Below are 27,237 nucleotides of genomic sequence, written 5' to 3' on the forward strand. Positions count from 1 at the left end.
CCCCTTAATCAAAGGTGAAAGGTCGGTAGTAATCTGAAGCATTCAATGTCGGCCAATCCAAAACTACAAAGAAAAAGAAAGGAGGTGAATTAGCACATGAAGATATCTTGATAATCAGCAACATTAACTGATAATTGAGATTTTCTGTTAGTGGGTTTTGGACAAGTATTGGTGTGTTACAACCCCCTAGAAAAAGGCTTACTGGCCCACGTGTCATACTTACATAGAATCCCCATTCATTCTATTGTCTGTCTGGTATGGTTTGTCCTTTGATATGTGAACTAAACACTAACCAATATGTTTCATCCTGAATCTATTCTTCAAAAGCTAAAGGCTATATTTTTATTATATAATTTCTACCCTTTTATGTAGCGATGGAGCTACCACCACATCAACCAAAACCAACCCCACGGCCACCAATACCACCACAATATATGCAGCAAGAAACACCATTGCACCTTCTTTGTATCCCCTAGTCGGCATACAAAATTGTCTGCAACTGCATTTCACAAAGTCTCTACTCTCTTGTCTGCCACTTGCCGGGCTATCACTTTTCTACCACTCTCCTTCCATTTTGTCGATCTTAATTTGTTGAGGCAAGACGAAGGATTTTTCCTACACGTTTTCACCACTCCCTTATCTATCTTTTAATTTGCATTAGTTTCATAAGCTTCCTGATTCTTCCTTTATCACAGGCTACATAAGGAAAAAGTCAGTAAGAGAAAAAGTAGTCAACAACCAGACTATAAATATGGCCAATTCCTGAGGATTCAATTCAATCCCTTGAACACTTAACTACCTCTGCATAGCCTTGAGGATTCAAACTTAAACACACATGTCGCTTTCCTGTGCCAAAAACTTCTTCCAGAGGTTCTGGCAAGCTGAATACCAAATGGGTAATATTCCCCATGGAAGCTTTTTGGCCAATGATGATCTCCTGCCATCTCTTGGAGCCAGAATTAACCAGGAAATTAGACTTAGAAGATACGTAATCTCCCCTTTCAATCCTCGCTATAGGTGATGTAATGACCCTTTACATATAGTCACAAGAAGATACATAACTCTCGTGAATATTGTTTGTGTCTGCATCTTCTCATGTTCTTTTATTACAGGGCTTGGGAGTTGGTACTGGTTGTTCTAGTCATATACTCAGCTTGGATTTGCCCATTTGAGTTTGCCTTTCTGCCTTACAAGGAAAATGCACTATTCATCATAGACAACATTGTCAATGGTTTCTTTGCAATTGACATAGTGTTGACATTCTTTGTTGCATACCTTGACCACCATTCTTATCTTCTTGTTGATGATCCGAAGAGGATTGCAATCAGGTGAATGTACATAACTTTTTCCTCAAAGCTAAATGATGCTACAACAACTCTGCTTACTCTAAATGGCTCAACCAAACTTGCAGGTACCTATCTTCCTGGTTTGCTTTTGATGTCTGCTCAACAATACCGTTTCAGTCCTTCAGCTTCCTCTTCACGAATAGTGGCAGTGAGCTTGGCTTCAAAGTTTTTAACATGTTTCGGTTATGGCGTTTGAGACGAGTCAGTTCTCTGTTTGCAAGGTATACCAATACCATCACATCATATTCAACTTTATGGTTATGAATGGTTTTCATCAGAGGCTTCTAAGTTCAAGAATATGACATTTCTTAATGGCGCCTTTGCTTTGCTTTCAGGCTCGAAAAGGACATTCGCTTCAATTATTTCTGGATTAGGTGCACAAAGCTCATTGCTGTAAGCTACTAGAATTCATATGTTTTCTTTGTTCTTCTTGCTGTAACAATTTCAAGATACTTTCTATGATTGAGTTGCCACTTTCACAAAATTTCAGGTGACCTTATTTGCTGTGCACTGTGCGGGATGCTTTAACTATCTCATTGCAGATAGGTACCCAGATTCCAAAAGAACCTGGATTGGTGCTGTGTACCCAAATTTCAAAGAAGAAAGTCTTTGGGACAGATATGTCACTGCAATATACTGGTCCATTGTCACTCTTACTACCACTGGCTATGGGGATTTACATGCTGAGAACACAAGAGAGATGTTGTTTGATATCGCTTACATGCTGTTCAACTTGGGTTTAACTTCCTATATCATTGGAAACATGACTAACCTTGTAGTCCACTGGACCAGCCGTACCAGAAATTTTGTATGTACTCTCTCAAACTCCTGTTTCTTCTCTTCTGATAGTGCTGAATTTATCAGTGCCAATTATTATTCTGCGTTAGATTAAACTAAAATCTGTTTCTCATTTAATAATGCCCTTCAAAGTCACTATCCAGGACAGTGTTCAAAAAGCTAATTTTAGATATTCTGTGGGCCCCACATTTCGGTGTTACATTTAAAACAGCAAATCTAAATCTAGCATAATCCTACTGTTAGTTTCATGGTATGCTTGCTGCGCTGCAGTTTCATTTTCAGCAATAACTAACTATCTCCTTTCCAATTAAATAACTCGTTCAGATAAGAGGAATTTTATTTCTTCCGTCTAATGAAGAGAGGATTGGTTTTGGTGCCGCAGAGAGACACAGTCAAAGCAGCTTCTGAATTTGCATCAAGAAATCATTTGCCCCATCGCATACAAGATCAGATGTTGTCACATATATGTTTGAGGTTTAAAACTGAAGGACTGAAGCAGCAAGAAACATTGAATGATCTTCCAAAGGCAATTCGTTCAAGCATTGCACACCATCTGTTTTTTCCTGTCGTGCAAAAGGTCTACCTTTTCCAAGGAGCCTCACATGATTTCCTTTTCCAACTGGTAATACTAATACCCCACATGCCTTGTTTGCTTTTATCATCGTGACATTTTGTCTTAATGCTAAAATGTCCGTAATTGACTCAAGTGACCCTGTTATAATAGATTTCAGATATGGAAGCTGAATATTTCCCACCCAAGGAAGATGTCATACTACAAAACGAGTCCTCCACGGAACTTTATGTGCTGGTTTCAGGGGCAGTGGTGAGTCAGCTTAAATCATGAACAATTCAATAAGCATTAATTAATTTTGGAGAATGTTTTCTGACAAATTTTCTTCTTTTTTTTGAAACTGTTACCTGTTGCAGGATCTGGTTCGCTACATCGATGGGCATGATAATGTAAAGTTGTTCAAGATCATGACATTTTATTCAGCTTCAAAATATGAAATAACTGAATATAACTTTCTCTCTCTACGTTAAACAATTCAGGTTCATGGGAAGGCAGTTGCAGTTGATGCGTTTGGAGAGATTGGAGTTTTGTATCAGATACCCCAGCCTTTTACAGTTCGTACAACAGAACTTTCTCAGATTTTAAGACTCAACAAAACATCCTTAATGAATGTTTTACAAGCAAATCCAGGAGACGCACAAATTATAATGGATAACCTTTTAATGGTAATAATGAGGATATGGAAGACCTTTAAATTCAAATCATGTGGAATATTTAATATAAAGTTCATTTATAGCATAATCCGCCAACAATAATAGGTTCCTGAACCACTTTTTTATGCATTGACAGAGGTTGAAGGGGCGTGAAGATTTTGGCTTTGAATTTCTATGCACAGATTCTGGGCGGTTTCCAAATGAACTGCTTCAAGGAGATCATGCAACACGAAGCTATTCTCACGAGTGTACAAATAATTCACATGAGCATTCATTAATGGGTGAAGGAGAGTGCATAGATATTAGAAAGCCTGAGATCGGTTTGCGTAATGTGACTAATGATGATGATTTAGTCACTAAACATAGCGTGATCCCCGAGCGTGATACAAGAGAAGCTCGTGCCCCTGCACGCAAAGGGAATCTAGATGTTGTTGAAATTCTGCTGGAAAGAGAATCAAATCCTAACGCAAATTCCATAGGGTGGACACAAAATGCTCTAGCAAAACAGCCGAAAAACAAGAGAATTTGTGACCCAAAAAGGAGTCATGAAAAGGAGAAGTTGGATGAATTTAGAATAGAGATAGAGGAGCCAGAAATCCTCCTTGACAGGGATAGCTCAACGAGAAACAGAAGACATGGTGGGATTAGATCTATCAAGTATTCAAAAGAAAAAATAAGCACAAACTCCAATTCAAGAAATTCTAACTGTCCAAGTGATATCGAATCGGCAAGGCTTCCCAAGAAGAGAGTAACAATCCAGTTGCTACATGAATGCAGGAGTAGCTCACAGGGAAGCCATGGAAAATTAATAATCCTGCCCGATTCGTTAGAAGAACTGCTCAAAATTGCCGGTAAGCTTTTTGACCTTCAAAATAAAACGTTGATTATGAATTATGATTTAAGAACATATAGAAGAGCAATTATAGTTTCAAAAAAATACATGTTATATTCAAGAAACAAAAACAGAGTAACTTTTTACTGCTCCCACTTTGTCCTCCTAACTATAAACTTGCAAAATTGCAGGTGAAAAATTTGGCGGCTTGAACCCTACAAAAGTAGTAAATACAGAGAATGCAGAGATAGATGACATAAATGTAATCCGAGATGGCGATCGTCTCTTTCTTCTGTGCTGCGATAACGAAAATCTGTGTTCGTGATGCTATGAAGATAGATAACATCTTTAGGAAAATAATGACAACCGTGTAATCGAATCATAAAATGCTAAGCATTCAGAAAGACATGGAAAATCATACAATTAAATTACAAAAGTTGCTTGCTGTTCAATGTTCACTTCTTAAAACAAAATTTTACAATCTCGATCAGATAGGGCCGGCTATAAATTCAAGAAAATGAGTCAAAATCAATTTGACGGGTTCTAAATGTGTTTTGTGATGAATTGCCTGATTGAAACAGTATTTCACAGTTTTTTCTAAATGTGTTTTTAATATTTCTGTGTTGTATAATGTGTCATTGGTGTTACATAAGAGAGTTTTGTATTCAATTTAGAAAAGGGTTAAATATGTTTTTGATCCCTTAACTTTTAGCGAAAATTGGAATTAGTCCCTTTTTTAAACTTTGGCCTAATTTAGTCCCAAACTTTAGAAATGTGTGAATTTAGTCCTTTTAAGTAAATTTTGTTAGGTTTATTTGATGTTTCAAGTGCGTTTCATGATAGTATTTGAGTTGTTTACACCGTTTGACACATTTTTGCTTTAATGTTCACTGAGAAATGTGTTTAAAGGATCAAATAAAGTTAACAAAATTTAGTTAAAAGGACTAAATTCACACATTTCTAAAGTTTGGAGACTAAATTAGTCCAAAGTTTTGAAGAGGGACTAATTCCAATTTTCGCTGAAAGTTAAGGGATCAAAAACATATTTAACCCTTTAGAAAACTTAACTGTATTATCTAAAACACTAGAGGACTTAATTGAATTAAATAAAATTTAGAAGCCTAATTAAATTTTTTAAACAAATTAGAAAAAATATATTTAACCTTATTTATTTTAAGTAATATACTACTTTCTTTTATTTATTTATTAGATACTAGTCATTATATATTGATTATGTAATTTATTTCTAATAAGTTACTTGCATATTTCATATTTTATAATTTAATTTACTGTGGTTGTATACTAATTAATTAAGACTTTTATGAAAGATATAAACTCAAACTTCTATGAAATAGTGAAAAGTTAGAAAAAAAAATGAAAAAATAAAGTAATATATTATTTAAATAAATAAACCTAAATATTTTTTTGATTATTATTTGGAAAAATTAATTAAATTCGTAATTTTATTTGATTTAACTAAATTTTTTAGTTTTTAAAAATGATGAAATTAAGTAATTTAAATTGAATACAAAATAATTACATGTGACCATGTATAAACACGTGAGATATGAATCTGTCACGTAATACTGATACAGTCATGTAATGATTATTTTTATTTTATAAATAAAAAAATACAATAAAAATAAAAATAATTAAAAGAAAAAGAAAATACAACGAACTATGTTAATGCTATTCTAACTAAATTTGATATTTTAAAAAACTAAAAAATTTAATTAAATAAAATAAAATTCATGGGTTTAATTGAATTTTTTAAAACAATTAAAGGAAAAAAAAAAGGTATTTAGCTTATGATAACCTATTCATTACAGAGGAATAAAAATTGGTGGGTAGAAGAAAATTTGAATTTTACGCAGAGAGGTAAAAACGAAATTGGCGCCTGAGAAGCGCGCGCTTTTAAATTCGAAACGATGGTTAAGAATAAAACCTTCGTTCCCGCATGAGTTCTGTTGTTCATGCTAGTGTCTACGTTTGGGACATCGCAATGGGAGATTTAGAGAGAATGGGCAGAGAACTCAAATGCCCAATCTGGTAATTGCAATTATCAATAATCTCTTTCTTCTTTCTTTTTCCATTTCGCCTCTGTTTCTCTTTCTCTTGTTCTTCCTGTTTCTGTTTCTCTTGTTCTTCCTGTTTCATTAGCTTTGCATTGTTTGTACAGTTGGAGTTTGTTCGACTCTGCGGTTTCGCTTACCTGCAATCATCACTTCTGCAAGTAAATGCCCTCACTCTCCACGTTCTTTTCTATTCCCGCTTCTTCTTTGACCTTTTCTTTAATAACAACACTGATTGGACCTAATTTTACTTTGCATTAAGCTCGTGTATTGTAAAGTCCATGAAATCAGCATCTGCTTGTCCTGTATGTAAAATCCCGTTCACTCGTCGAGGTACGTTTTTTGCCCTCACTTTCTTGCTCAACCCTAATTGAGCATTTTATTTTGTTTTTAATTACAAATTAAATTGGACAGTCTTAATCGTCGAATGAAATTTTTTAGCATGTTTTAATAAGAAAGCTCTTAATATTGTAATTTTAGAATTCATTTAGTGAGAAACGCGGTGAGTCCGTTTTAGTTACTTTTGCTAAAGAACTGCTTATATGGACAACATCGTAAAGACACAGCTTATGGTTCATTTTTTGTACAGAGATTCGCCCTGCTCCTCATATGGACAACTTGGTCAATATATATACGAGCATGGAAGTTGCTTCAGGAATCAATATATTTGTTACCCAGAATGTATCTCAAGCTAAATTATCGGGTGAGTGGTTTGATTTTGCTTTTTAGTTTCCCATATATGTCGGTCTATCACATACCATTTCAATGTCTAACTGATAACAATTGGGGAACAAGCCTTTGTGAATCTGCTGTACTTCTTTTTAACCGCTGGTTAACATTGTATTGCAGATGTGGAAAAGCAATGTGATGGTAGTGCCGACTTTGGCAAAGTGGAAGCTGGTGGATCTCGTAAAGGTCATGTGCAAGAGAAGAAAACCCGGAAGATGAAGAAGGCGAAGAAGACAGTCCAGGTCAACATGGAAAGTTCAGGCTCTGGCTTACCAAAACCTTCTTTTCCAGCCAAGAAAAGGGTGCTGGTGCCACAAAATATTCTTTCAGAGACTCCAATGAAAAATTTAAAGCTTGGAGATTGTCTTAGTGAAATTAACAAAGAGAAAGGAGTGCAAAAGGTTCCTCTCATTGGAAGTGAAATGCCTCTACAAAGTGAAAAATCTGTTCCTGTTCTTTCACCTTTCTTTTGGTTGAGAGAGGAAAAGGATGGTGAAAAGTCGAGCCCACCAACTGACGAGGATCAATTTATTGATGGATCAACACCAAATCCTCCTTCATTTAGTGATCTCAGGGACTCGGATGATGAAAACACTTCTAATGTCGCTCCATTCGTAAGTACTGGATTAACAAACGAGTATATTATAAAGATGATTAATTGGTGGTTTTTTTTTTTTGTTGATAGTTGTGCATTTTATGTGACTATGAGCTCTTTGACATTTATATCTTATAGGTTTTATCTACATTTTATCTATTTTTCTTTGGTACAATTGAGTATCGGAATATCGAGTGAAGCAAACTTTGTTGAAGTCATTAAAAATCCAAATTTTGATTTACTAACTGTTGTTATATATTTTTTTGAGACGTTCTGTTTTTTTATGGTTAGATATTAAAACAGGTTGCATTGCTCAAGCTGAGTAACACTGATAATACGAATATTAAAAATTGCATTAATGACAGTTTTTTGATACTGTTATGCAGGATGAGGGGCAAAATCAAATCTCTGTTAATTTATTTGATAGTGAGATGTTTGAATGGACACAAAGGCCTTGCTCTCCTGAATTATTTTCAAGTCCCTCTAAAATGCAGGTATTGAAAGCATTTAAGTCACATGATATTCATACACAATTAAGGATTATACGTATTCCCCACTAATTGAAGTTTTAATGACTCGCGTCTTAGCTGCAGGTCATGGATACTTACGAGGATGATGAAAATCAAGATGAATTGGTGGCTGCCTCACAGGAACTGGACGCAAATCTACCCATTACTGATGCTGACAACATGAAAATTGAGAATCCCAAAGGAAATAAAACAGCTGATGCATTACCACCAAATGTTTCTCCTCTAATTAGAAGTTCTGCTGATATAAATGGACAAATAAAGTCTAGGAAAAGGGGAAGGAAGGCTATGGCAAAATTTAGGCATGAGCAGATTGTCGAACCAAAAAATTCAATTGATGGAATGCATCTTGTTGGACATGTATCACTAGAAGTCACTCAGGAACGAGCATTGGACTGCAAACCCAAATCTTGTAATCTGGGGAAGGCTAGTAGAAGGGGCAAGAAGGTTTGTTTCAATACCAGGTCAGTTCCAACATCTACAAGTGCATGTACAGTACCTGATACGTCAGGAGTTTTAAGTATTGATGAAATGGAGATGGTTGCAAATTCATCTATTTCGCCATCTAAACAAGAAAATGAGAAGCATTGTCCTCTGGAGATTGCTGGAAAAAGCCAGAAGATAATATCTGGAAAACAAATAAAGTATAGGAAAAGGGGAAGGAAGGCTAGGACAAAAATTAGACATGAGCAGATTGTCGAACCAAAAAATTCAATTGATGGAATGCATGTTGATGGACATGTATCATTAGAAGTCACTCAGGAACGAGCATTGGACTGCAAACTCAAATCTTGTAATCTGGGGATGGCTAGTAGAAGGGGCAAGAAGGTTTGTTTCGATACCAGTTCAGTTCCAACATCTACAAGTGCATGTACAGTCCCTGATTCGTCAGGAGTTTTAAGTATTGATGAAATGGAGATGGTTGCAAATCCATGTATTTCGCCATCTAAACAAGAAAATGAGAAGCATTGTCCTCTGGAGATTGCTGGAAAAATCCAGAAGATAATATCTGGAAAACAAAATATGAACCCAACCGAAGAGTTTGCTGGTTCTGATTCATCCCTTTTCAGTCTACAGACAAACAGTAATGTGAATACCTCTAAAAGCAAGCAATCCAAAAACATATTTACTAGAAAATCTATATCTGGCAGTAAAAAGTTGAGAAATACTGAAAGGTCAAAGCTTTCTTCTGAATGTACCTCTATCACTAAAAATGCTGAAGAAATTCTACCTAATGAAAGTGTTCATCACTGTCCTCATGTCGGCGATTTGAATGATACATCAAAAGAGAAACATCGTTCTTTGACTGATAAAACAGTTTTAAGGAAATGTGAGAGCCATGTCGAGAAGTATCAATGTTTTTTCTGTCTCTCATCAGAAGAATCAGAGGTATTGTTGTTTACTTGCTTTTCTTGTCATCACTATAATTGGACTGGAACTTACAGTATGTAATTCCAAATACAGGTTTCTGGCCCTATGGTGCATTATCTTGATGGCAAACCTGTACCTGCAGATCATGAAGGGGGGTTTAAAGTCACACATTGTCACAGGAACTGCACAGAATGGTAAAGATTTGTTCCAGGAGTAGTGCTATATCTGTCTTGGTATTTTGGACTTGCTTTTGTTCTTAAGATGTCTTGCTTATTCTGATATTTATCACCCTTCAAATAATTAAGCATTTGGTAATATGGATTATATTTAGGTTGATTTTGGTAATTGGCTCTAGTTTGAATTTAGGATTGAGTAATTTGTTCTAAATGTTCACAGGGCCCCCAATGTATATTTTGACGGTGAAAATGCAATAAATCTTGAAGCTGAGATAAGTAGAAGTCGAAGAATTAAATGTAGTTTTTGTGGACTTAAAGGGGCCGCACTTGGTTGTTATGAGAAAAGTTGTCGCAGGAGCTTTCATGTTCCTTGTGCCAAGTGGACTTCTTTATGTCGTTGGGATACGGTATGTGATGAAAATTGAACCACTTTTTGAAATCAAATACCGTTTTCAGATTGAAGGCCTAATTAGATCCTGCTAATTTACTGCAGCAAAACTTCGTCATGTTATGTCCTCTACATGCATCCTCCATGTTACCCTGTGAAGATTCAGGTTCCCAAAAAAGGAGCAAGAAAGGCCAAGGTAGAGATGGCAAAAACCATGGTCCTAGTCTTGACACTATAAGCCAAACACGGGCTGATCATAGATCTTACAAGAAAATTGTTCTATGTTGTTCTGCTCTATCCGTACAGGAGAAGGTAAAATAATTTCATTTAATTTCTAATTATCTTATATTTCATTGAAGAAATTTATCTATTGCCTTTTCTTTTGTTGAAATTGTAGGACATTGTTTCCAAATTCGAAAGTGTATCTAAAGTTACAATTTTGAAAAATTGGGACTCGAGTGTCACCCATGTTATAGCATCAACGGATGAAAACGGGGCATGCAGAAGAACCCTGAAAGTATTGTTGGGTATCCTGGAGGGAAAGTGGATTGTAAAAGTTGAGTGTAAGTTCATCCTTTCTATTTCTAACTACTATGCATTTATCATAAGAATATAATAAATGTCTGAACTTCCGTTTTCTTATTTGGTAATGGGGTTGTTGGTTGGTTTTTTCCTTATCAGGGATCAAAGCTTGCATGAAGGAAATGAATCCTGTTGGTGAGGAGCGTTATGAAACTAATGTTGACATCCACGGAATTAGGGATGGTCCTCGTCTTGGACGACTAAGAGTATTGAACAAGGTTAGATTTTTCATCGTTGTCAATTATAATTACTACACTACTATTACTACAAGAAAGTGATTTGAAGGCAAAAGAAAACATAGCAATACCGTTCCTTCTGGTAGTCATTATTTTGTTTTTTGATTCAGTGATTCGATTGAATTTATAATCTTGATCCAATTTAGGCTAGTGTAACCACTCCAGCTAAGTACAGCTAACCTAGAGAAATCATTCTCAAGTAGTGTAAGGAGAGGCATAAATATCTGCGTAGCAAATATAAGGGAACCTCATTAATTAGATGCAATAAATCATTCTCGAGAAGTATGCTTTCACACAGTTACTGTTAGGATTTAGATGTAAGTAGCTGCTAAGTATAGTATAGACTATATCTGCTTTTGCAGTAGAGAAAAGACCCGCTGAAATTGGAGGAATGAGTGTCAGTTTTCATTCTTCCGTTTAAAGGCGAGCTGGAAAGGTAGTAGATGCTGTTATTAGTGCAATTCAGTTGAGTTAAGCTAGATTAATTGCAGTATATTTCACTAAATTCTTGTTTGCAAACTGATGGCTGTGTTGACAATTTCTTATGCAGCAACCAAAGCTTTTTTATGGCTACAAGTTTTATTTTATGGGAGATTTTTTACCTTCATACAAGGGGTATCTGCAAGAACTTGTGGTTGCTGCTGGTGGGATAATTCTGCATAGAAAACCGGTGTCTTGTGACCAAAAGTCAATGTTACCAGATTCACATTCATACCAGAACTTCATAGTTTACAGCCTCGAGCTGCCGGATGAATGTAAGCCTTCAGAAATGGATACAATTTGCAGACAAAGGTGTCATGATGCAGAGGTTGTGGCAAATTCTACAGGCTCTAAGGTTGTAACTAATACATGGATTCTTAATTCAATTGCAGCCTGCAAACTGCAATGCCTTGCTCAATGAAATGTGAATATTCAGATAATTTACGATCGCCAACTGATATTTCCCTTATTATCTTAATTATCATATTAAAAACATTATTATTGACCATTTATGGAACAACATATTTTAGTGTAATATATTGTGATTCTTGTATATCCCCGCTGGGTTGATAATTGTTACTGAAACCATCAGATATCGATGGCTATATCTCAGTCAGTACGTTTTAATAGCAAAAATGCAAATAAGTCTCTATGCAGCCACTACAACTTTTTAGTAACTAAACGTTACGTGAAATTGTCTGTAACATCGAAAGAGTTTGCGCCATTGGTAACGGTCAATTACCCTCGTTTATTGTCACCTTTTGGGAAAGTGGTAATCATTTTTTGGAAGTGTTACGAATAACTTGTGTTTGGTTCAGCTTTGCCTTTTAGGTCTTCACGTCAATTTTCCATGTCAAAATAAAAGCTATTCTTTGTAACTTCTGATGGTGCACGTCCTGTAGTCCAAGCACCGAACCCATCATGGACTTAATCTTATCATTAAACAACCTTTTATTTGTGTAAAATTCCAGGTTTTACTTCAACAGTACGCTGACGATTCTGATGATACAAGATTAAATTAATCCATCTTCATAGGGGCATTTAAACTGGATAATGTAAGGTTATAATCAACTGTGCTTGTCTGGCACAGATGGAACTGGATCATCATGTTCACGGTGAAAATATTTTTTAGAGACCAGACTGTGGTACAGGCTTTCATTAAATGTTTCGCGTTTTGTGGAGTTTAATATCACCCTCTATCTCCGGTTCTAATTCCATGATATTAGGTTATTAATTATTTCTAAAAATTCTAAATTCAATAATAGATAAAATCAATTTATAATATAGTGGGTAATCAATAATCTCACACGAACTTGTTAACGTTCTTTTCAATTCATGCTTCTTTGACCTTTTCTTTAATAACAACACTGATTGGACCTAGTTCTACTTTGCATTAAGCTCATGTATTGTGAAGTCCATGAAATCGGACTCTTTTCGTGTGATGTGTGACTGAGACGAGCCAAATGAAGGTGTGCTATAAGCTTTCTTCGTTGATGCACAGTCACACATCCATGTTCCTTGCTACAAACTTGTTATCAACCACCCCAGAGAACCAACTGCCATACTACCTTCTCACTAAGTGCATTGCTCTGTTGCAATCCTGTGCTTCTTCCAAGCACAAACTAAGGCAAATTCATGCATTTTCCGTTAGGCATGGTGTTTCACTCCACAACCCTGACATGGCCAAGCATCTTATCTTCACCATTGTGTCCCTTTCTGCACCCATGTCCTATGCTTACAACGTATTCACCACGATACATAACCCCAACGTCTTCACGTGGAACACCATGATCAGGGGCTATGCTGAAAGTCAAAACCCGAGCCCTGCACTTCATTTGTATCGCCAAATGATAGTGTCTTGTGTTGAACCTGACACTCATACTTACCCTTTTCTTTTGAAAGCTATTTCCAAGTCATTGAATGTTAGAGAGGGAGAAGCAATACATTCAGTCACGATAAGAAACGGGTTTCAGTCGTTGCTTTTTGTTCAGAACAGTTTGCTTCATATATATGCTGCTTGTGGTTGCACTGAGAGTGCGTACAAGGTGTTTGAGTTAATGAAGGAAAGAGATCTCGTGGCTTGGAATTCTGTGATTAATGGGTTTGCTCTTAATGGAAGGCCCAATGAAGCTTTGACTCTCTTTAGGGAGATGAGTGTGGAGGGCCTGGAGCCCGATGGGTTCACTGTGGTTAGCTTGTTATCTGCTTGTGCTGAGCTTGGTGCTCTTGAACTAGGACGTAGGGTTCATGTGTACTTGCTGAAGGTCGGGTTGAAGGAGAACTCGTATGTTACTAATTCATTGTTGGATCTGTATGCAAAGTGCGGGACTATCAGGGAGGCTCAACAAGTGTTCAGTGAGATGAGTGAAAGGAATGCAGTTTCTTGGACGTCATTGATTGTTGGCTTGGCTGTTAACGGGTTTGGTGAGGAAGCACTTGAGCTTTTCAAAGAGATGGAGGGACAAGGATTAGTGCCTACTGAGATCACTTTTGTTGGTGTCTTGTATGCTTGCAGCCATTGTGGGATGTTGGATGAAGGGTTCAATTACTTTAGAAGAATGAAAGAGGAATATGGTATCATGCCTAGGATAGAACACTATGGTTGCGTGGTGGATCTGTTGAGTAGAGCGGGTTTAGTGAAACAAGCATACGAGTACATTCAGAACATGCCAGTGCAGCCAAATGCAGTTATTTGGAGGACCTTATTAGCGGCATGTACTAAACATGGATATTTGGATCTGGGAGAGATAGCAAGATCTCACATATTGAAGTTAGAGCCTAAACATAGCGGGGACTATGTGCTGCTTTCAAATCTTTATGCCTCCGAGCGTCGTTGGACTGATGTGCAAGTTGTAAGGAGGTCCATGTTAAAGGATGGTGTTAAGAAAACACCTGGTTATAGTTTAGTCGAGTTGGGTAACCGTGTTTATGAATTTACTATGGGTGATAGATCTCATCCACAAAGTCGGGATGTATATGCGCTGCTAGAGAAGATTACAGAATTGTTGAAGCTAGAAGGTTATGTTCCTCTTACTGCAAATGTGCTTGCAGACATAGAGGAAGAGGAGAAGGAACAAGCTTTGTCTTATCACAGTGAAAAAGTTGCTATTGCTTTTATGCTCTTAAATACAGCGCCGGGGACCCCAATCAGGGTTGTGAAGAATTTAAGAGTTTGTGCAGATTGTCATTTGGCCATCAAACTCATATCGAAGATTTATGATAGAGAGATAGTTATCAGGGATGGCAGTAGATTTCACCATTTTAAAGGGGGTGCATGTTCCTGTAAAGATTACTGGTAATAATTATAAATTGTGATTCATCGTTTCAATTGCGTGGATTTATGTAATAGGTTTTAAGAACAGATGAGTTTTTGCCCTTATATTATAATAAATACACCAATTATTTATTCTTTTGCTTTCATTTTAAAAACTATATTTGGGTATAATTTGAATAAATTATATTAGTTCAAGAATGCAACAGTTCAACGTATTAAACCACAAAATACTAGTCACTGTAAAATAATAAGCCTCTCGACCGAGTTCTGGTTAGAAGGATGGAATGGAAATCCAATATATCTTTCAAAAGTTAACTAAGCAAGGATCTATGTAGTAAGCGTGTCCTTCTTGAGCCAGTTTCGATATGGTTCCTGTAACATTTGTTTTGTAAATTTCACAAGCATATTTTCTACAATCGAATTCGTATAAATGGTGATATATTTTCCTTGATTTTTCGTTCTAAACTTCATAGCTGTGTTGTTCTCATGTTCTTTTCCTGGTATGAGTAATGTATTTATTTATAAACTCCACAAGAAATAGATTAGACTACACTGAACGAAAATTGAATTTAGGACATGCGTACAGAAAGTACTGGGATCTGGTTTGTACAACACTCGGGTCAGTGTACATCTGAGTGAACTAATGTTCAAAAACATGTGCAATGTCACCACTATCTTCTTTGACCTCTTCTTGACTCTCATCTTAAACATATTTTACATTCAACTGATTTGGTTAAAGGCTCCCTAATCTCTTTCTGCTGATATTCTAAGAGCATGCTTTCTAGATATGAAAATAGACGAGGCAGGCAAGAAATGAACAAGTGCATGCTTAAAAGGATGATGTATATTGATACAACATCCATTCTCTTCCCCTCTAAATCATGCTTCTCTTCATTGCCTCCATCAATCAAGATATTGGGCTTTTTGCCTATCACATCAAGTTCTCTTCTGTGTATATTTTGAGATTTTCATCTTTAGAGAACAAAGCACTTGCCCCAAAGCTAAAAGTTCATCTTTTATCTCATTTTCCCCCACATTAGTTCTCATCCTTTCTTCCTTCAAGCTACCTAGCCTGCTAATGCCTGCATCAACTTCCTCATCCATTTGCTCCATCGTGTCACGAATTTGCCTGTTTTCCTCTTGAATGTCTCTTATTCTTTTCTTCAAAGACCGATAACCATCGATGGACTTTTGTAGTTGCTCCGAAAGCGCCCTGTTGCGCTCTCTTAGCACTATGTTGCATTCCATCTCCACCCCATTACTCTTCTTCTCCTTCTGTTCGGAGCTCCATTCGTGCAACTTCTCCATCAACATGTCATTCTGTGCCTTTAGATCACCAATGAGATCCTCCAACTCTGTCAACTCTTGAGCCTTCCTTGCAAGTTCAGAAGCCATTATTTGCTTTTCTTTTCCCAAGCTCGAACACAGTGCTTGAAGGCTCTGTCTTGCCACCAAGCTTGCGTTAAGCTCTCTCTTCAGCTTTTCTTTCTCATCTATTGGCACACCAGGGGGATTCTTTTTGTCCTTGGAAGCTGGAACGGTCCTTAGGTCAGTTTTACATCTCCTAAGTTCAGCTTTTCTCTTGTCTGTAGATTGAATAGTTTGAACCCTGTTCCTAACCTCATCCAGGATAAGCATCATTCCGTTCATCCTCTGGTCCTTTCTCCCATCATTTTCTTTTGTGCCAGACCCATTATGATCTTGAATTAACTTCAGTAACAACTTGACACGCGTGGCAAGGCCTGTAACAGAAAATGGAACATTAAATAAGGATGTATGTTAACAAGTGGACTTTAACTCAACTCAAAAAAATCAACTTCTATAGATATCATCTCGAAAAAATCAACTTCTATAGATATCATCTCGAAAATAAGACTAGATATTAATAAGTGATTCGATAACGTGGATGGACAATATATTCAACAATGATATATTATAAATTGGTCTTGTAATTAGTTACTTCCAACATTTTATTCACACACATGTCTAACCTAATGTAGTGGAAAGATTAATCAATTGAAATTGTTGTGTCCATTTTTATTCTAACATTCTAAGATGAAAGAACATGCTATTTTGGATCCAAAAATGGAAAAATCAAAGGGGCTAAAGGGTGTAACCCATGGAAGAAATTACCTTCCAACCCGCGTTCTTCTTCTGGCTGTCCATTCAAGTTACTTGCCGAAGAAAGAAAATGCGGTGATGAATGTGACCGGATATGATCCATGTTACAACAGGCTACAAAACAATATATGGTATAAGCTATGATAAACAAAGAGCACTGTGTAACAGAAGAATGGAGGATTAGCACAAGAAAGAGAGATTACTTTTGTTTTCGTTCTTCTCCCCCTTCCAATCTCTTTCTGTATGAAAAAGTTGACGTTGTTATTTGTTGATTTGTAATATAGTTGTATTATTATGACGGTGTTAGTTCAAATGGGAAATGCACTGGTTCATGGTGGATGCGCAATTATTGCTTAGAGTTTGACTTTTTCATTGGTTTTGTCTTTCTCCAAGGCCGCAAACCAAATTCGAGTAAATTCTCTCCTTCCTAAGATAGATTTTCAGTGAAATGAAATCTATTGATTCCTACTTTTTCTGCATGATTTACACACTAATACTAATACAACGTTATTTTTAACACGCAATACTTATTTGGCGGCCAATGTTTTTTTATGCTTCACCGTTCAAGCAGTTGCTAAAATGCTATTTTATGTCCTACTTGTAAACTTAATTCTAAACAAAAATTGCTATTTTCACATTAATTAAGAATAATTGTTAAATTCAGTTAATATTATTGTTTTAATACAATATGGGAATTTTTTTTCTAAATTACTCTTAAGTTATGTTTATTGACAATTATGTCTAAATTTGAAGGTTGTTATATTTTAAAAACAGTAGCACCGAATTGAAATTTACTCACGTAATTTTACATTTTTCTCATTTATTGAAGTCATGAGGGATTTTTTTATATGTGACAAATTATGAATCATGTTAAATGTTACAATAGCTATTATTACAAAAGTAATAAACTTACCCTTTCGTATTATAAAATTATTATATTATTTATTCATAATTATCAAACGAAACATGCTTTTCATTACCATGGAACAACATATACAATGATGCATTTAAGTGAAAATATGCTTGAATCAAACAAGCCTGACTTTATAAATTAACCTCGTTTTATAAGACTTAGATAATCTATTGAGATTTTATTTTCTAATTTTATTGAGACGTTTGTGATTTTTTTGCATTGAAACTCAAATGAATACAAAAGAAGAAGTGAACGATAATAATAAATATGCAATCAATAAGTAATATGTGTAGAAATATTAACTGTACATAGCACTTTAACGAGTCTTTATCATAGACGAACTTGGATTAATTTGATTGTGTCAATTCTATTAATTAGCATTTGATTGTGTGTAACCTTGTTTGTATGACTTAATATAAAATATTGTCTATTTTTGTTAGTAACACTGAATAGTACACTTGTCTTCGGGGATACTTTTTTAGAGTCTTATAAAATAATATTCTAATGTCTTTTAATCAAGATAACCTCAAGATAACGAAGGAGTGTATCTTAATTCTTTTTTTGTTGTTATGAGGTGCAAAGAGTAATCTTTGGATGAAAAAAAAAAGCCTGAAAACATTATACATTTTCTTACTCACCTATATCCATAATGTCTTTACTGAAATAATTTGTATTTATATTTAAATGAAATTTTTTACTTTTCAAAAACATGTGGAAAGCTTCTTAGAAAATATATTATAATTTTTTGTTTATGAAAACTTTAATTATTATTTTAATAATAATTTATAGATTGATGAATAATATTTCAAAATTTCATAAAACAATATTTTTATATTATGTAATCTAAAAAATTCTTTTAAATTTTGAATTTCTAAATTTACATAATTTAAAATATAATTCCGAATTTTTAAATCTGAAACTAAGTTTAATTATGTGAGTGTTATGGGCAGGGTAATAGAAGAAAGTATGGGATGGAGTTAGAACGACAAAAGTAATGTCGTTTTGGATGGGATGAGAGAAAGAGAAAAGGAGGAACAGTAAACCCTCTCTCGTTTCTTCAATTCAATGTCGTCGTCGTCGTCGTCGTCAGTGAAGTCCGTAGGAGCGGATCGTGAAGAGCGAAACTGGAAGGATCTTCCGCGAGACGTGCTATGTACCATTTTCCAGAAGCTCGGCGCAATCGAAACCCTCACGCGCGCCCAGCACGTGTGCTCTGTATGGCGCACCATCTCGAAGGACCCTCTCCTGTGGTGCACCATCGACATGAGCAATTCTGGCGACATGGACTTGCAGTTAGGGATCATTTGCAGCCGCGCAATTGACTACAGCTGCGGCCACTTGCTCCGTATCAACATCGAGCATTTCGGCACCGATGATCTCCTACGCCACATCACCGATTCGTGAGCTCCACTTCCCTCTCCCATTCCATTCTTTCGTCGCATTTAGCTCTTTTCTGTTCCCTAAATTCTCAAAACTTGCCCCCCTTGCCTGTTGCTTAGTACACCTACATTGAGTCCCTAACAACCGCTTGCCTGCAAACATTTAAGTTACTGTTAAAATTGGAGAAATTATTGTTATTGAGTAAAACTCTGTTGAGTCCATGTGTCGATAAACTTATGCATAACAAGATAACGAAATAAGAAGGAATACTAAGATAAACTTCTCTGTAGCTCAATGCACTAGTTAAAATTAAGTTATTAGTGTTTCTTAATACATGAGATAAGCTTATTTTATCTTTCTTAGCAGTTCCTTTACCTGTTCTTTTCCTATGAATAAATACAGAAGTTTATCCAAACAAAGCTAATGTCATTAGCACGAGGTTTCACCCAGTGACGGAGAAAGTGTTAAAAAGAATGTCCGTGAGTGTTGTTCTTCGCATATCTTAATGAAACCAATTGACAATAGTTTTTCTTTCCCTTGTCCTTTAGGTCTTTTATTTTTTTATTTTTACTTTTTTCACTAGAAGGAGGGCAAAGTTTATATTTATTAATTCCTTCGTTTTTTTTACTAATTCAAAATCATAAATTTGTTGTTTGATAGACTTGAGAAAAATATGAGAAAAGGAACTTAGAATATCTTAACTTGGATCTCTCTTTAGATTCATATTCATATAGGGAGAGAGATATGTAGCTTGCAACACAAGTACAAGGATGGACAAAAAGCTACAAAATAATGTTCACCCCTTGGACTCTATGTTATAGACAAGTACAGTATAAAAGATTTTTTTCTCACAACCCCTCAAATTGAAGTATACAAATTGTTGTAATAAGCGTGAAACATATAAATTGAATTTGAGGTCCTCTCAATGATTTTGTCAAAATATTTGCAAGTTGATGATCATTGAAGTTGACAAACCTAGTATCTTGGACAGCTTTTCTTGGATAAAATGACAGTACACAAATACTTCTTTAGATGGGCAATTTTAGTAGGATCATTCCCTATGTTACCAACATGTACAATTAAGTAAATACATTTTCAAGGAGATGTATGCCTATTGCATTTCATTCCAAATATCTGAACAATGTGACTAAGTTTTTCAAACCAAGCATATGGAGATTGCTTGAGAACATAGAGAAATTGTCGTAATTTACAAACCAACCTAGACTCTCCCCAAGCAACAATCTATAAGGTTGCTCCATGTAGATTTTCTCATGGAGGTCACGATGAAGGAAAACATTTTTTTCATCTAATTGATGGAGAGGCTAATGATGAATTTTTACCATGGCAAAGAAGAAGCGAACAATAATAATTTTTTCCACAAGAGAAAAAGGTATCACCATAATCAAGACCATATCTCTCATTGTATACTTGCAACCAATCTAGTTTTAAGGCGATCAACTTCACCATTTGATCCCACTTTAATGGTGTAAACCCATCGACATCCAACTAATTTTTGGCCTAGGTGGAACAAAAACTAATTACCATGTGTGATTATGTTCAAGAGTCTGCATTTCAACAATCGTACTTTGTCCCTATTCAAGATTACCAAGTGCTTCATTCACATTTCTTTTGAATTATAGAAGACACAGAGGAAATGAATAATAGGAAGGAGACAACTAATGATAATTTAGGAATATTATGAGAAATTTTGGTAGTTTGGATACCTTTTCAAAGATGATTAGGCCAACTGAAATATTCATCATCAAGAACTATGGTATTGAGTGATGATGATGAAGGACTTCAATATTGTTGGAGTTCCCAATATATTGGGTTCTATGACTTGCCACAACAAAGCATAAGTTGAAAGTCCGACTTCCATCTTTCAGCACTTTCTGATTATATTTCATTATTTTCCTTTTCTAAGGAACCATAGAAACCTTGGCCAAGGAACTAAAGCTCTATAGATGAAGACCAGATAGATAATTAGTACCATTAAACTTTTATGAAGTAATTTTGTGAGACCAAGAAAACGAGTGTGCAGGTCCAGAAGACATTTCTGGCCAAAAAGTCAAAGGAGGAAAGGGTAAAAGGGGAAATTCACTGGGTTTCAAGAGGACTTGTGGCCAACAATAGTAGAAGGATGAAAAAGGAGGTTGAAACATGGACAAAAGAAGCCAATGAGACCTAAGGAAGTGGTGTAATGATGCTTTGGTTACCAGAAGACAGCTCGTGGACAACATGCAGCTGGATGATTTTAGTAAAGAAGCTGTGCATGGTGGCAAGTGAGGAGGAGCTAGCCTTTGTGGTTGAGTTTTGCATCACTCAAAGAGGTATTTCAAATCCCCATGCTCCCTAGAGGAAACGATGGTGACCTGTAGCAGAAGGTGTTTTTCTCACTGGACAACAAAAAGCGTAGTGGGATGACTCACTCATACCAAATTGAGAAAAAACACGAGAAGAGGAACTTGAGAGATCTTAACTTGGATCTCTATTTAAATTCATATTCGCATATATAGAGGGATGTAGCTTGCAACAGAAGTACAATGACAACTACTCTAACAAATTGATTATACACTAATTTAATGGTTAGTTCCAATTGTCTTCTATTTCAGACATGGGATGTCATATACAGAGTTGAGGGTGCGATGTACATATTGCATGATTGACCATGTTCTTATATCCTCTCTCTCTCTCTCTCTCTCTCTCTCTCTCTATATATATATATATATATATATATATATATATATATATATATATATATATATATATATATATCGATATTGTAGGCCTTTCTCTTATTTAATGTCTACTGGTAGAGACATGGATATAGTATTTGAACTTGGCCATACCAAGTTAAAATTTGGCATGAAAGTTGAGAGGATCTATCCCTACGTCAAAACATAGTTATTTTTTGTCTGTTTTAGGTGTAGTATGTTCGTTCCTTATATAAGTTTAATAATGAAATTTCACAGCTTGTAAATTTATTTAATGAAGAAATTTGACAGTTTTATATTGTTTACCAAAGCTAAAGCAGATGTTTTAGTAGTAGTGTCTCTATATAGTTAGTTGTTCGTCAATGTCATGCCAGATCTTTTGGTTGCATCTTTGTTATGTACACACTTCACCCCTGCATTTTCTTTCAATTTTGCAGTACAAATCGTCTACAATGCCTACGTCTTGCACGTTGCTGTCGGATTACAGACAAAGGATTGTGTGATGTTGCAAAAAAGCTTCCTCAGTTGGAGGAACTTGATATATCAATCAGCAACTTAACCAAGGATTCTCTGGAAGTTATTGGCCGATGTTGCCCTCTGTTAAAATCACTGAAATTCAACATGGAAAGTTACGGACGTGCACACATTGAGTGTAATGAGGAGGCATTTGCTATTGCAGGGACCATGCCTGGGTTACACCATCTCCAGCTTTTTGGAAACAAACTGACTAATGATGGCTTGCTTGCTATTCTTGATGGATGTCCTCAACTTGAATCTCTCGATTTACGACAGTGTTTCAATGTTATCTTGGGGGGAAGTTTGAGTAAGAGATGTTCTGAACAGATAAAAGATTTACGGATTCCATATAATCCCACTGATGAGTATTCCTGTGAAGCTGAAATTGATTATGGATCACTTGATGAAGATTACCCATCTAGGTTCTCTGATATGGATTCCTTGTCTGATGATAATTATGAATTTTCAGGTGGAAGTGACTTTTCTGAGTTTGATGACTTTAATGACTTCTGGAAATTTTGAGGCATTTCAGTATGAGGAAAACTGATGAGAATATTTCATTTGCTCTTCATTATCTCTAATATTTCAGTTACAATGCTCCAGTAAAGTATCCTTGACCTTCTAAAGATACTCAATGCAGTGATGCCCCCTTAGTGAAATTGATAGATGGAGACCGGCTGAAGGTCTTGTACATGTGTAGATAGCTGATCATCATCTGGAAGATCAGTGAAATGCATTCACTTTTTGTAACTTGTAGTAATCTAATTTGTAGGAAGGAATTTGGCTGGCTTATGTTGAAAGTCTCTGAACCTGTACCTTACATAATTTATTCTTTATATTTTTATATATATTGACTTAAAAAACTTATGAATAATTTTTTACATTTTTTATTCAAAATTTATTTTTAAATTTAAAATATTATTATTTTTCTTTAACTTTTAAATATATTTTAATATAATATATATTTACCAAAAGAACACAAAAAATATCGAATCTTACATATGTATGGTTTAAAACTAGTTATATATTAAAAATATTATCATTGACCAATTTGATTTTATCTGTCATGACGGTTTCTTTCTCCCAAAGTGCGAAGAGAGGATATATTTTAAAGTTGTACATCTAAAGTTGATAATGTTGATGGTTAGAAGAGTTCTATTTAAAATATCAATATTCAGTTGACTTTTTTTGCATAAACAAAGTTTTGAAATTTTTATAGTAAAGAAAATGCTATTCCACATATTTTAGATTTTCTACTTTTCGAAAATGAAGGGCACTTATCATGCACGTGAAAAAAATTACATTACTCAATTTATATTTTATTTTTCTAATTGATTTAATTAAATTTTAGGTTTTTCTATTAAATTCTTATCAAAATTTCTTATTTATTAAATATTTAAAATATCTATATTTTTTAATTAATTTTCAATTATTTAATTTTTAATATGACAATTATTTGTTTTGTATACACATGTTAAAAAATATAATATTGTTAAAATAATAAATGATTTTTATTATTTTTATATTTCATGTGAATGAAGAAATATTTGAGTGGGGTTGTATATGTGATGAAGGGAGGAGACATGAGTTTAAAGTTCACATGAAGAGGTTGTATGTTGCCACAGCTAATTTACTATTCTTTTCTCTTCTCTTTCGAGATTCACAGCCACGTGTCAATTTCTTCACCTCTTCACTCATTTTCGTGCCACCGTCACTCACCGCCATCTTCATTCCCTTCTTTGCTTTCACCTCATTTCCAACAATTCCTGTCAAAAAAGCTTCTAAAATAATTACAAAACAGATGTAGTATTAACAAGCCCTATAGCATATATATATATATATATATATATATATATATATATATATATATATATATATATATATATATATCTCATTTATATTTTTATTTTTGAAATATTTAAATAAGTTTCAATATGATTAGAAAAAATATACAAAACATCTTACTTAATATTTATTCTGAAAATGTTTATAGTGATTACTCGAAATAAACAAGTTTCAATATAATTAGAAAAATATACAAAACTATTTCACCCTTAATATTTATTCATAACTTCTCAATCTAGAGTTAAATCTACAACTAATATTACTTCAAATATTTATTTATTTAATTTGCATATTTTATTTTATAATTATAGTTATTTAGCATTAACTATCCTATTATAATAAATTATGGTCATAGTAAAATTTATAATTAATAATTATTACATTTCTAAATATGTACATATAGTTTATGTTTATTTACCTTAAAATTATATTCTAAACTAAATTTAAAAAATTTATAACTAAAAAAATGATGAAATAATATATGATGAAAAAGTTAAACAAGATAAGTTAGAGATATCCCACCAAATAATAATATTTATAATTAACAAAATAATTAAATAGAATAAGGCTAGATATATTTCAATCATGATAGTTATAATTAACATAATATAATTAAAACAAAATGAGGATATAAATGCCTCATTAAACTATAATAATTACAAATAACTAAACAAGTATGTAAGTAGGGTAAAATGATAAATATTTCATTAACTTTACCTTAATAGTTTGAATGACACTATAATTAAATTAAAAATATTTTTAGAAAGTTGAATTTTTTCACTATTTTCCACTTTGATGTTTTATAAATCTCGTATCTTCCTCTTTTTTTCTTTTCCTTCTCTCACATTTTGTTTATTTATAATTAAATTTTATTATTATTATTATTTTAAAGTTTTAATTGCATACATTGAGAAAATAATTCATAGAAAATGAATTTAAAGAGATTGTTTTCACTTTTTAATAATTAATGTATATATTAATTGTATTTACTTATTCAATTTTCATACGTTTTTAGTTATTCTTATATTTATTACTTGACATAATTTAATCTCTATAACATTTTTTAGGAATTTTAAAAATAATAAAATATTTACACTAGTAACTAGTAATGTAATTAAAATATTCTACGAGAAATTATTATGGTATAAATTGGCAATGTTATAGTATTTGTACTTAGGAATTGAGATATTATGACGTGGAGCCTTAGAAGAATGAAAATGTTAATTACATAAAAGCATGTTGGTGAGGGGCAGGGAGAGCGCATTAAAGAGGAGAGAGATAAACATAATAATCACTGATTCTCAAGAATGTTTGAAACACACCTTATGATGTACGGCTCACAAAAAATCCCTATGCAATCTGAATGAAACAAATATTAAGGAAATTTAAGTAAAATCAATAATTAAGGAAATTTAACCCTATCTCACTGATCCAAGGACCAGAAGAAAAATAGCTATGTGGTTACGTGTAAACATTTTGTAAAAGATATGTATGAGAGGTTGATTATAGAATACAGGTGTTAAAACGAAGATCATGATATTTTAACAATTATTTTAACAATTATTTTAACAATTTTTTTAACAATAAATTATATATAATATTGTATATTTGAAACGAATGAATCACAATTTATTTTGTTGTAAAAAAATTATCTGAGAAAAGTTGTTAAAAAGAAAGGGAAGTGGTAATTGAAGCCTTGCAACGTTCTAGAAAGAAAGAGTGTTATGCATCAGAGAACAGACATGTCTGGCACAGAAAGAGGTTAATATTTTGATGAGAATGGTACATATCTGTTGTAAAGCCTCAAAATCTGAAAACGGCATTTGAAAGCAGAAACAGAGAATTTGAATGAGCTGGGAGGAATCGATTCTCGGCTACTTCATCCATCTTCTCCAACTTGTAAAAGTTCCAACTTTGTCTTAATTTATACACAGCATGCCGTGACATGTCTAAACATCTTGCATCCATTTCTTTACGGGAATCCCACACTTTCACCATTTCCTGTAGGATGCGATATTATCTTTATGCTTCTGCCAAATAAAGTTAGCAAAGTTTTGAAAATGAAGTTTCATTCAACAAATTTTTTCTCGATTAAACTGTAAATTAATAATTAATTTTGTCAATTGTATAAGGTGAAAATCATGTTAATGATAATTGTGAAGTTTAATAAAGTGTATGTGAAAAAATATAATAGTGGTAAATGCATGTGAAAAATATATAGTGGTATAGTTTGGCAGAAGTCACGTTTAGGAAGGGTGGTGTTGATCCTGATATGGATTTGAGATGGAGAGACAGGCACGACAGTTCATAAGCCTAACTTTTGTGTGTGTAAAATTAGGAAGAATATGGAATATTTGAGAACAAGAAATTAAACTAAAATTAGATTATTTAGAGTTTTTCACACACTCACATATGGTCTACGCAATAGGGGTAGGCCTTTCGTGTTTTGAAAAGGCTTGTGAGTTGTACACAGACAGGCCTCTAAAAGCTTAATCAACCAGCTCAAGTTCCCAAAGGTTCTCTCTACCATTTCTCTTCCATTTTTCTTCTTCTTTATTACATGTTTGTCAACAAATTCCTTTTCAAAACTTTTTCATCTTCTCTAACATAAATTCAAATAAATATTCTTTTCAAACATCTTTGTACGACCACATACCAGTAAATTGTACATTTTTTTCCTCTTTACTTTGACATTTGTGATAGCATCTCTTACAAACAAACAGGGTAGAATCAATGAGAGTCTTTTTATATAATATCTTTCAAATCGTTAAAAAAGTTTGGTGTAGTAGGAATAAAATAAATTGTAATTTACGAAATCTTATAATTAGTTATTCCCTTAACATTTCGAATATATGTTTTGTTGCTTTGGTCTCCCTTACTATTAATGTAAAATTTACAATGTCACTTAGTAATTGTTGTATTGTCATTATCTGATGAACGTCAATGCTTTATACACCTCTAACATACAAAGATTAAGAGGTTCAGGTAATTTACATGAAGTTTAAATTATAACTTTATTATCATGATAAAGTAATGTATGTAATACATCACTTGCGGTAGCTTTTAGCCATGCTTCGTTTCATAAAAGAATAAAGTTATTTTCGTTTTCATTAATCTA

General features: G+C 34.1%; 5 protein-coding genes across 7 annotated transcripts; 4 read left to right on the forward strand and 1 right to left on the reverse strand.

Moving 5' to 3' along the window:
* The first annotated feature begins 322 nt into the window (after window positions 1-322).
* LOC108342274 (potassium channel KAT3) lies at window positions 323-4,652 on the forward strand. Its single transcript, XM_017580025.2, has 11 exons — window positions 323-1,017; window positions 1,113-1,328; window positions 1,412-1,567; window positions 1,682-1,739; window positions 1,837-2,154; window positions 2,527-2,766; window positions 2,869-2,967; window positions 3,072-3,104; window positions 3,195-3,380; window positions 3,505-4,219; window positions 4,392-4,652. The coding sequence occupies exons 1-11, from the start codon at window positions 836-838 to the stop codon at window positions 4,523-4,525; spliced, it is 2,337 nt and encodes a 778-aa protein (XP_017435514.1). The 5' UTR covers window positions 323-835; the 3' UTR covers window positions 4,526-4,652.
* Window positions 4,653-6,165: 1,513 nt separating this feature from the next.
* LOC108340973 (protein BREAST CANCER SUSCEPTIBILITY 1 homolog) lies at window positions 6,166-11,909 on the forward strand. Of its 2 annotated transcripts, none has more exons than XM_017578562.2 (13): window positions 6,166-6,249; window positions 6,380-6,433; window positions 6,535-6,605; window positions 6,862-6,975; window positions 7,122-7,615; window positions 7,983-8,090; window positions 8,184-9,512; window positions 9,588-9,688; window positions 9,891-10,077; window positions 10,164-10,370; window positions 10,456-10,621; window positions 10,740-10,858; window positions 11,427-11,909. In XM_017578562.2, the coding sequence occupies exons 1-13, from the start codon at window positions 6,203-6,205 to the stop codon at window positions 11,775-11,777; spliced, it is 3,348 nt and encodes a 1,115-aa protein (XP_017434051.1). In that variant the 5' UTR covers window positions 6,166-6,202; the 3' UTR covers window positions 11,778-11,909. The 2 variants fall into 2 exon arrangements, with proteins under 2 accessions (XP_017434051.1, XP_017434052.1); XM_017578563.2 differs by having other exon boundaries at window positions 8,190-9,512.
* Window positions 11,910-12,680: 771 nt separating this feature from the next.
* LOC108342383 (pentatricopeptide repeat-containing protein At4g21065) lies at window positions 12,681-14,765 on the forward strand. Its single transcript, XM_017580153.2, has one exon. It carries the CDS (start codon window positions 12,820-12,822, stop codon window positions 14,653-14,655), a length of 1,836 nt encoding a protein of 611 aa, XP_017435642.1. The 5' UTR covers window positions 12,681-12,819; the 3' UTR covers window positions 14,656-14,765.
* A 468-nt stretch (window positions 14,766-15,233) lies between these two features.
* Window positions 15,234-17,035, reverse strand: LOC108342620 (synaptonemal complex protein ZIP1). Of its 2 annotated transcripts, XM_017580414.2 has the most exons (3): window positions 16,955-17,035; window positions 16,764-16,865; window positions 15,234-16,372 (listed from the first exon to the last, which is right to left on the reverse strand). In XM_017580414.2, the coding sequence occupies exons 2-3, from the start codon at window positions 16,852-16,854 to the stop codon at window positions 15,567-15,569; spliced, it is 897 nt and encodes a 298-aa protein (XP_017435903.1). In that variant the 5' UTR covers window positions 16,855-16,865; window positions 16,955-17,035; the 3' UTR covers window positions 15,234-15,566. The 2 variants fall into 2 exon arrangements, with proteins under 2 accessions (XP_017435903.1, XP_052734951.1); XM_052878991.1 differs by having other exon boundaries at window positions 16,764-16,997.
* A 1,585-nt stretch (window positions 17,036-18,620) lies between these two features.
* Window positions 18,621-23,119, forward strand: LOC108341078 (F-box protein SKIP19). Its single transcript, XM_017578697.2, has 2 exons — window positions 18,621-19,064; window positions 22,196-23,119. Exons 1-2 carry the CDS (start codon window positions 18,730-18,732, stop codon window positions 22,794-22,796), a joined length of 936 nt encoding a protein of 311 aa, XP_017434186.1. The 5' UTR covers window positions 18,621-18,729; the 3' UTR covers window positions 22,797-23,119.
* The last annotated feature ends 4,118 nt before the right edge of the window (window positions 23,120-27,237 follow it).

Source organism: Vigna angularis, chromosome 6 (genome assembly GCF_016808095.1).
Source record: "Vigna angularis cultivar LongXiaoDou No.4 chromosome 6, ASM1680809v1, whole genome shotgun sequence".
In the NCBI taxonomy this organism is placed as follows: domain Eukaryota; kingdom Viridiplantae; phylum Streptophyta; class Magnoliopsida; order Fabales; family Fabaceae; genus Vigna; species Vigna angularis.

Excerpts from the sequence above, each read along its gene's own strand:
- LOC108342274 (XM_017580025.2), top strand. The coding sequence starts at position 836 with ATGTCGCTTTCCTGTGCCAAAAACTTCTTCCAGAGGTTCTGGCAAGCT. Across the intron at positions 1,568-1,681 it reads GTCAGTTCTCTGTTTGCAAG|GCTCGAAAAGGACATTCGCT; the intron begins GTATACCAATAC and ends CTTTGCTTTCAG. Across the intron at positions 2,767-2,868 it reads ATGATTTCCTTTTCCAACTG|ATTTCAGATATGGAAGCTGA; the intron begins GTAATACTAATA and ends CTGTTATAATAG.
- LOC108340973 (XM_017578562.2), top strand. The coding sequence starts at position 6,203 with ATGGGAGATTTAGAGAGAATGGGCAGAGAACTCAAATGCCCAATCTG. Across the intron at positions 6,976-7,121 it reads ATCTCAAGCTAAATTATCGG|ATGTGGAAAAGCAATGTGAT; the intron begins GTGAGTGGTTTG and ends ATTGTATTGCAG. Across the intron at positions 7,616-7,982 it reads CTTCTAATGTCGCTCCATTC|GATGAGGGGCAAAATCAAAT; the intron begins GTAAGTACTGGA and ends ACTGTTATGCAG.
- LOC108342620 (XM_017580414.2), bottom strand. The coding sequence starts at position 16,854 with ATGGATCATATCCGGTCACATTCATCACCGCATTTTCTTTCTTCGGCA. Across the intron at positions 16,373-16,763 it reads AGAAGAACGCGGGTTGGAAG|GCCTTGCCACGCGTGTCAAG; the intron begins GTAATTTCTTCC and ends TTTCTGTTACAG.
- LOC108341078 (XM_017578697.2), top strand. The coding sequence starts at position 18,730 with ATGTCGTCGTCGTCGTCGTCGTCAGTGAAGTCCGTAGGAGCGGATCGT. Across the intron at positions 19,065-22,195 it reads CTACGCCACATCACCGATTC|TACAAATCGTCTACAATGCC; the intron begins GTGAGCTCCACT and ends TCAATTTTGCAG.
- LOC108342383 (XM_017580153.2), top strand. The coding sequence starts at position 12,820 with ATGAAGGTGTGCTATAAGCTTTCTTCGTTGATGCACAGTCACACATCC.